General features: G+C 36.2%; 1 protein-coding gene across 1 annotated transcript in view; it reads left to right on the top strand.

Annotated features, from left to right (window-relative positions):
- The window catches only part of LOC124355624 (voltage-dependent T-type calcium channel subunit alpha-1H-like), a 296,916-nt gene extending 290,579 nt beyond the window's left edge, over window positions 1-6,337 (top strand). The window contains 4 exon segments of the mRNA XM_046806786.1: window positions 419-589; window positions 1,964-2,162; window positions 2,399-2,586; window positions 3,969-6,337. Of these exon segments, the coding sequence (XP_046662742.1) occupies window positions 419-589; window positions 1,964-2,162; window positions 2,399-2,586; window positions 3,969-4,625 (1,215 nt within the window). The 3' untranslated portion in view covers window positions 4,626-6,337.
- The last annotated feature ends 3,614 nt before the right edge of the window (window positions 6,338-9,951 follow it).

Raw genomic sequence — 9,951 nt, forward strand, 5'->3', positions numbered from 1 at the left:
GTGTGATGACCAGGCTGATTGTGTATGCAACTGCTGCTTGTACGCCGATATTACTCATATATTCTTCCACATTTTCATTCTGATGGCGCAGTTAATACTGTCAACAATGTACGTAATTGTCTGTGCAGGATACGTTACGAGATGAATGTGATGACCAGGCTAATTGGGTATGCAACTGCTGCTTGTACGCCGATATTACTCATATATTCTTCCTCATTTTCATTGTGATGGCGCAGTTAATACTGTCAACAATGTACGTAATTGTCTGTGCAGGATACGATACGAGATGAATGTGATGACCAGGCTGATTGTGTACGCAACTGCTGCTTGTACGCCGATATCACTCCTATATCTTTCCTCATTTTCATTGTGATGGCGCAGTTAATACTGTCAACAATGTACGTAATTTTCTGTGCAGGATACGTTACGAGATGAATGTGATGACCAGGCTGATTGCGTACGCAACTGCTGCGTACACGCCGGCATCGCACCTATATTCTTTGTCATCTTTGTCCTGATGGCGCAATTCGTTCTTGTCAACGTTGTCGTAGCGGTGCTAATGAAACATTTGGAAGAGTCACACAAACAGGTACGGTTAATGGCAAACACCGATCAAGTTTTACTAACACGGCTCTCATTATTTCAGGCATTTGCCGTCAAAGTAATTTTTATTGGAAAGACTTAAGTTACATGTGTAGCAAATATAATTTATTTGAATGTTTTCCAATTATCACAACATCAAAACGAACAGGTATACAAACATTCCAGCATACATAAGCCTTAATTATTTTTACCAATTTTCTCACTTCAAGCCCTGGAGTAAATCTCCTTAATGGCCAGTCTCCCAGCTGTAAGCCTTAGATTCGTTTACATTACAAAATACTTGCGATGTTAAAAAGTGTTTTTATGCTCTCTGAAATATGTAAAATTTTTGAATTTGTGTAAATTGCTTGTTTTTGTAGTTTGAACACACTTCATTTGGTTATTTGCACAAGTAGCCCACAATAAAACTCCGCAGGAAAGGTGGAGATAAATCAGTACAAAAATGCATTCATCGGAATCTGAGTAAGGCAGCATTTTTCTAATGATCTCTAAACATAAATGTCTGAGAATAATTTTACGTAAACATGGTCAATGTGATCATTCTATGTACGTCCTCTATTAAGGACTATTCATGTTGAGTTGTGATTTCTTCCAATACAGAATCTGTCAACGTAACGGCAGACCACACTCCTGGCCTACTGACCGTAAGCTAAAGTTCAAGACTTTTAAATTAGGTGCCTTTACTTTGAGATTGAGGCCGTTAAAATATTGAATGTATTTGATTATAAAAGTGTGTTCTCCCATATCCAATTTTGACATTCCTTGAGACAGACATTAGTATCCCCAGGTGTTAGCACTATTCTTCGTGCAGTAGTAATGACCCATTGTCATAAACGTATAATATTGGAATAGAAATTGGACTAACAATTGCCCATGATGGACACCTGGATTAGGTCAACTGAATGGGTTTGGAAAGAAGATCTGAGATTTGGAAAACATCATGAAACGTTTTATACTAATACAAAAGTATGAAATTGAAAATGTTTATAATTATTTTGTATAAGGTTTAACGCCTTGGGTGTTTTGTAAATTTCTTGGACTTTACTCACCTGAAGTCTTTTCAAATTAGAATACCTACATTTGAATAGCCACATCTTAAAAAAAATCTTATGAACATTAAACTGTTATTTTCTTACAGTAGCTCTGAATGCACTCCTTTGAGGGACAAGTTCGTAAATTTTGGCATTTGACTTTCTGTGTGGTGATTAAATTGTGAAGGTTGAACATATAACATGACCAAATTTGTATCGTATTGTCTTACCAGATGATAAAAGTGGTGGATAACTTCAGCTTATTAATTATTCCAGCCAGTAACTCCGATTAGTTTCAATAGAAGACTCCATTAATGTTTATGTTACAGATGGAGGATGAGCTGGATATGGAAGTAGAACTAGAAAGAGAGCTAGCCCAGGAGCAGCTGGAGGAGGAGGAAGAAGAGTTGTGTATGCAGCTGGCATTAGAGCAGGATGCTATACACCGGCCCTTGGCCAAGGTGCTGTCCCTTCCAGCGAACTTCACCTTCAGCTCCAGCTATTGCGAATCTGAGAGTCCTAGCAGAGGTAAGTTCCTTGTAAAAATGGATGGTATTAACAATATATGTTGTGAAATGAGGAGCGTTTAAAAAGCAGAAGGGTTCGTGGAGAAATCAAATATAAAATAATTAAAATGTTTTTGTAGATTTGTTTTGTGTAAATCTGTTTTACTTAACTAAATTATATTCTAGTTTCGAGCAGGGGTTTCAATCCAATATTTAGTGCTTCTCTTTCTTAGTAAAAAATCCATTGTGGGTGTACAGGTTCAAGACGCAGGAGCTCAATAAACTCTTGGGGCAAAAACAAGGAGGAAAATTTACTGAAGAACAACCGCAGACGGCAAACACTGCAAGGACCTGCACTCCTGATACCGCCGGCATACCCGGCCATGGGCTATACCACGGTATACACAACGGCGCAGGACAAGGACAACATTGAGACGGGGAAGAGGGTAAGTGGAATCTACTGTGCCCTCTTTTTAATTTCTTCGCGGTTTTTCACGTAAAATTACGTTCGTAGCGAAAATGTGCTACTGACGTAATGCTACATCGTATTGTTCGTGTTTTATTCTATTCTCTGCTGTAATACTGCATAAGAAGGACTTTTATGACAACCACGCGTCGCGCAAGTAGTTTTGGTGTTTTCTACTAGATGTCAGCACTTCCTTGGTCTTCTGTAATAAGTGTTGCGCCGTATTGAGTTCACTGTACAGTAGTCGCACACTGCAGATAACTACCACGTGTTGTTACATATCACTCGTACTGTATTTTATGGTATTATTTCTAATGTTTATTGTAGGAGATATATAAAGAAATAAATTTTAAAAAGATACTTTTTTTAATAAAATCGTCCATATTCAAACTCTACAAACCTGTATTTATAAAAAAATAGCGAAGAATCCTGTGTTTAGATACAAAAACGTTAAAGGGGCAACAGTGAAATTTTGAAGTAACTTGAATTTTACTTAAAGTAACGCCAATTTATATTTTGAAACCAGATGTTAGGTCCACCTAATTAGTAGTACGTATTAATTATCTTAACAAAATTAAGAAGTGTCCGGCCAAAAGTCTCATATAAGTGTTTGTTTCTTCAAGAGTAGAACTCTGTGTGAATAGCGTTTGCAGAGAATAAATAGGCTGTGAACGAATTTAAATATGTTATGTACTTTAGTTCAGGAACCAACAGTAACACAGATGTTCTTTGGATATCGCTTTTATTGTTAACAAACACTATATAAACATAATTTTCCTACTTGTTATTTGCAATTACAGTGATTTAAATACGAGTAAAATATGTTTGCAAATATGCTAGTTCAATCAGTACTTCGAAGAAAATACATAGACTAATTATTCTAATTCAAGATAACAATTGGTGATTCATCATGTTGCAGTATTATTCAGCAACTATTATTTAAATAAATTTGAATTTGTACACAAACGATATAGATCGAAGATTCCTGTATGGTTATTTTTTGCAAAGAGGGTAGTGAACTTCTTCCTTGCTTTTTAATGCATCATATGCTATTTATAAATACTGTCTTATTTTCCTTTTCGTCTTCACAGTTTTTTTCATCACTTGTTTTCTACTTCTTCATTCTCCATCAAATCTTCTTATACACTGCATTTCCAAAATATTTGTATAGCCTTTTCATTTTCTTGTGCGTTTTCATACTTTGCGATTCCACTCACCTCATATTCCACGTCAATTTCTGTTTGTTCTTGTTCTTTTCTACAATCCTCACATTGCTCATATACCTAATTTATCTTCAATCTAACTTCATCACTCTGTGATTTATAATAATTCAGCTTCTAATAACGCTCCTTTCTGTTTCAGTTGTTCGCCGAAGGCATGCGCAAGCCGACTGTCCGGAGAGTATCCAGCGACTCAAGTACACGACGTCGCTCTGTGGTGGATGAGCTGCCCTCCCCCTCCCCGTCCCTACTATCCGTCCCCAAGCTGGGAAGCTCTCTGCTGAGTGCCCCGGGGGGTAGTTGTCGTAGGTTGATGAGCTTAACGGAGCTAGAGGTGACCACGCCTCACGATCCTCCTTCAGAAGACATTTCTCCGGAGTGTGTCTCCCCTGCTGTCCTACTAGTGCCTCCACCCTATCCTCATCCCCTGCACCCCGAGGCGTCCTCCCCTTCCCCCTCTCCGGACTCTTCGGAGCCGCCCGAGACGAAAGATCACGCCAGCGATGAAGTCAGCTATAACTCGAAGAGTGAGATGGACATTCAGATATTGGTCGTTGAGGACAATGTGACGGTTCTACCCACAGACACGCAAGAGTTGACCGCGTGTGAACGAGGAAAACCGTCGGAGGTTCGACCGGTGACACCGGGTCAGCGGGTGAGAATACGTTTGTGCGATACGAGACTGGACTCCGGGATAGGAGACGACAAGCATAGCCAGGAATCCCAACCGTCATCTAGTGGACCGTACGACCCTGTCGCGGATCCGGGACTCGATCGAGTTACAAGCGAACTTTCCTAGTCGCTAGCTCGAATATTTGTGTACATTTCATTCTCGTTCAGTTGTTTTTTGTAAGAGTCGCATCTCTACCTGCAACTAGGTTACTGTATTTTCCACTATTTTATACGTTGGTTAAGTCGTCGAACTCTTGTATATAGTTTGTAGCCGCAGTCAGGAATTGTTCCAGAATTGTCCGCTGACCAAGATCTTACTATTGAAATAAATGGCCTAAGGTCTTGGATTGTAAACAGATCCCGAGTCTGTAACCTTCAATATTCTTCAATTAATGTATTTTTATTTTGTTTAATTTTTGTTGTTTCTGATAAAAAGTTGTTATCTGAACATTTGTGAAGTTTCTAACTTAACGCGTGAAGATAACATAATAAAGATATTTCTTAATGAGTTGAACACTTGTGTTCTCAGAAAAATAACATGATGGTGGAGTACGCCCAAACTTAAGTTATGATCCATAGTGTAAATTTCAATATATGTCCATGTACGTAGTTTCTATGCAATATCAAAGAAGAGTTCTTTTGTAAACTGATCGTAATCTGTTGAGATAAACACTTGTTAAGTTTTGTAGTTGATGAAAATTGCCGCACAAAAGTTGGCAGTGACTTTGTATAGAGTAGATTAAGTGATATTGTAACAATTCTGAAACTACTGCGGTATGATTGTACCTCACGGCTAGAGTGGAGAGCACTGGCCTAATTCTTGTGTCTCTTTCTGTACATGATGCACCCTTTAGCAGCCACAAGTTTCAAATTTTTTTTCAGATGCTTGAAGAAACACTTTATTTTATTCTCCCTTATTACGTTTGTTCGATACAATCAATACAATGATATGTCGTTGGTGAATATTAGAATATTCTACAGTAAATTGAAGGAAATTCTTTGTCTATCCGGTTTTAGTAATTAATTATTTTTTATTTCACATTTTATAGTTTAACCGTGAGGTTAAATCTATAAGGCATGACTGTAATCTCCCATATATTTTCCGATTTGGGTTTCATTTTTTGCAATCATACTTAAAGCAAATCTACGTGTTGTTTCATACTCTGATCCTTATACACTACGAAAAAAGGCAATGTGTCTATAGACAGAAGAAAATTTATTCTTAAAGCAAGTACAGTATTGCTTAAAACAGATAACCCGTTAGTCATGACTCTGAAAGAATCTAAGTGTTATGTTATCCCTCGGTTATGCGGTACGACCTTAATTATATTACGCTTATCCTATGAATTATCTCCGTTCCTTACTGCAGTCTAAAGTAGCCATTGAATCATTTTTAGTTTGTTCTACTAACTATATATATGTAACGATTTTCGATATAATCTCAGCTCCTTAATCATTTTACTCTTATTCTTTAAATTATCTCTCAGTTAATGCTGAGTCTTAATCTCATATTCTGAATCATTGAATTATTTTTAGCTTGTTCTATACCAATTACCCTTCGGTAACATGTTGCAACATAACCCCAGCTCCTTAATCATACTACGCTTACCATATGAATTATTTCTCCCCGTTAATTGCTGCAGCTTAATCTCAGATTCTGAATCATTGAATTATTTTTAGCTTGTTCTATACCAATTACCCCTCGGTAACATGTTGCAACATAACCCCAGCTCCTTAATCATATTACGCTTACCCTATGAATTATCTCTCCCCGTTAATTGCTGCAGCTTAATCTCAGATTCTGAATCATTGAATTATTTTTAGCTTGTTCTATACCAATTACCCTCGGTAACATGTTGCAACATAACCCCAGCTCCTTAATCATACTACGCTTACCCTATGAATTATCTCTCCCCGTTAATTGCTGCAGCTTAATCTCAGATTCTGAATCATTGAATTATTTTTAGCTTGTTCTATACCAATTACCCTTCGGTAACATGTTGCAACATAACCCCAGCTCCTTAATCATACTACGCTTACCATATGAATTATCTCTCCCCGTTAATTGCTGCAGCTTAATCTCAGATTCTGAATCATTGAATTATTTTTAGCTTGTTCTATACCAATTACCCTTCGGTAACATGTTGCAACATAACCCCAGCTCCTTAATCATATTACGCTTACCCTATGAATTATCTCTCCCCGTTAATTGCTGCAGCTTAATCTCAGATTCTGAATCATTGAATTATTTTTAGCTTGTTCTATACCAATTACCCTTCGGTAACATGTTGCAACATAACCCCAGCTCCTTAATCATATTACGCTTACCCTATGAATTATCTCTCCCCGTTAATTGCTGCAGCTTAATCTCAGATTCTGAATCATTGAATTATTTTTAGCTTGTTCTATACCAATTACCCCTCGGTAACATGTTGCAACATAACCCCAGCTCCTTAATCATATTACGCTTACCCTATGAATTATCTCTCCCCGTTAATTGCTGCAGCTTAATCTCAGATTCTGAATCATTGAATTATTTTTAGCTTGTTCTATACCAATTACCCTTCGGTAACATGTTGCAACATAACCCCAGCTCCTTAATCATATTACGCTTACCCTATGAATTATCTCTCCGTTAATTGCTGCAGCTTAATCTCAGATTCTGAATCATTGAATTATTTTTAGCTTGTTCTATACCAATTACCCCTCGGTAACATGTTGCAACATAACCCCAGCTCCTTAATCATATTACGCTTACCCTATGAATTATCTCTCCGTTAATTGCTGCAGCTTAATCTCAGATTCTAAATCATTTTTAGCTTGTTCTATACCAATTGTTCGTCTGTAACACGTTGCAACATAACCTCAGCTCCTTAATCATATTACGCTTACCCTATGAATTATCTCTCCCCGTTAATTGCTGCAGCTTAATCTCAGATTCTAAATCATTTTTAGCTTGTTCTATACCAATTATCCCTCTGTAACACGTTGCAACATAACCTCAGCTCCTTAATCATATTACGCTTACCCTATGAATTATCTCTCCGTTAATTGCTGCAGCTTAATCTCAGATTCTAAATCATTTTTAGCTTGTTCTATACCAATTGTTCGTCTGTAACACGTTGCAACATAACCTCAGCTCCTTAATCATATTACGCTTACCCTATGAATTATCTCTCCTCGTTAATTGCTGCAGCTTAATCTCAGATTCTAAATCATTTTTAGCTTGTTCTAAACCAATTATCCCTCTGTAACACGTTGCGACATAACCTCAGTTCCTTAATTATTTTAGGCTTACTCTACGAATTATCCTCGTTACGTAATATGTTGATTACGCTGCCCCTAGAAATGGAAATATAGGGGAAATTTTCATGAAAGTAATAACCATTGGAGGCCATCTTTGCGGATATGTTGTTTATTCTTGCCCATTTGGGAGTCTTTCAAATCCAAGAAAATTGTCATTTCCTTTGTTGAGAGTTCGACTGCTCAGATCTAGTCGTGTTTCTACTTGGCTTTTCCTCTTGACCTTTAAGCAAATTACACTTTCACTAGGAGAGCGAAACTAGATTTCTTCTCCCAGCTGAATAGTTTCCTTGATCTTCCTTAGAGGATGCCACTCCCACAAGCGTACCTGTCTCTTCGACCCGCTTCGTGTCATATCCCAGTGTGGAGTCTCAAGAAATCCGTCAGATTTGAATATTGAAAGTGTTCAAAATAAAACATTCTTCGATTCAGCTTTCTTTTCAATATTTCTAACACCAAAAACATAATATTAATACTAAAGATTTGTGTACCATCGAATTAAACAATTTGGTAGTGATGGATGGGTATTGACAAATAAGGTATCAATTTGGCAAAAAACTAACTGGTACTTATAAAATATACCACTTAACTGCAGTTAGTTGTAATTATTGTTAGCCTTCTCTCTTTTATAAATAAATAATTGTTAAGTCATATCCCGAAAATACTAAGTACTAGTCGCAACTTTGATTGATTGCACCAAATGAAATCCAAACTGGGTGCAGTCAGACTTCCGCAGTAGACGTAACGTTTTAACTCAATGTATAGCCTGTTGTTAGCGAGTGTAAGTAAATTGTGTGTGTTCTAGCCTATCACAGGGTTCTGGGAACTCGTGGAAGAGCTGGTCTCTCTACGTTAATGTTCTGTTACGTTACGTTTGCTATGCTGTTATTCTGTGGTGTCGCGCTCCTTGTTACTCGGTTACGGAGCTTCTTCTACGTTTTGTTATTTGTGCGCTTCAAACGTCTCCTTTCTCGAAACGCTCTGTTAAATTTCTTGTTGAAAATCGGAGGTGGTATTTGGCGTTTAGGTCTCGTTGCGGTTTTATTAGCTGAGTAGATCACTCATGGCCTTTGACTGTGTTGCGATAGTGCTAATGGAGTTTTTAACTTTTTGGTACAAACTAATCTTAATTTTGAGTAGAGGTTTTTATATTTTTCAAAAAATGTGTATTGTGATATAATTTAATCTCGATTATAATTAATCAAACAGAACTGAAGCTATTGGTTTATATTTACTTATAAAAATTAATATTTACAAATTACGTGTTTAGTAACGTATAATAAAGTAAAACTTTATTTCGTAGGTTAAATAGGCTTAGTAAATGGTCATGAACGAATACGAATGTAATGAGTATACAAAAAGAAAACTTTGAGATTGTAATATTATAGAATTTATGTTTATGTAATATTTTCTTCTGAACCCGTTAAACGATTTCAGTTTTAAAACTTGTTTGGCTATTTAATTATGGGTAGGTTTATGTAGAAATCATGTTTATGGCTGTTGCTGTTAATGAAATTTCTTCGCACTTATTCTTTTTGATTGAAATTATAATTAAAAGAATTTTTCAAATCAACTGAAGATCTACAAGAAGAGAGTTGTTAGTGATTAAAGTACTATAAGAGATCTCTGCCTGGAAATGTAAAATATAATTCATTCATTAATGAATTTAGAAGTTGTGAAACCGTTAGTTAATTGCTATTCATTTACATATTGTTGATATTTAATGAGTTATTTCGTAGTCCTTTTCTACCACCCCTCGTTCCATTTACTTGTACTATTGGTTTAGGCATAACTTCCAAAATGCATTTAGTAAAAACCTTTTTTTGAATGCATTGCAAAAGAAAACCTAAGAAAATAAAAAAGAATACAGAAAGGCGTAATATTACTTTATGTATTTCTATTCGTGATTCTCACTTTGAATTTTGAGAGCGGGAGGGTATTAAAGTAATTAAATAATATAGTTATAAAATGTGTACCTTTAAACAGTGGTTATTTCAATAAGCTTTACTTTCTTTGCAATGAGCTTTTAATAACAAGTAAAATAAATTGCAATCTTCAATACTCACCTAACCTTAAATTAATGCATTTTAAAAATAATAATGAATTTAATATTTGTTCACATTATTGTTCATAAAATATATACATACGAA

This window comes from Homalodisca vitripennis, chromosome 2 (assembly GCF_021130785.1).
Source record: "Homalodisca vitripennis isolate AUS2020 chromosome 2, UT_GWSS_2.1, whole genome shotgun sequence".
Lineage (NCBI taxonomy): Eukaryota > Metazoa > Arthropoda > Insecta > Hemiptera > Cicadellidae > Homalodisca > Homalodisca vitripennis.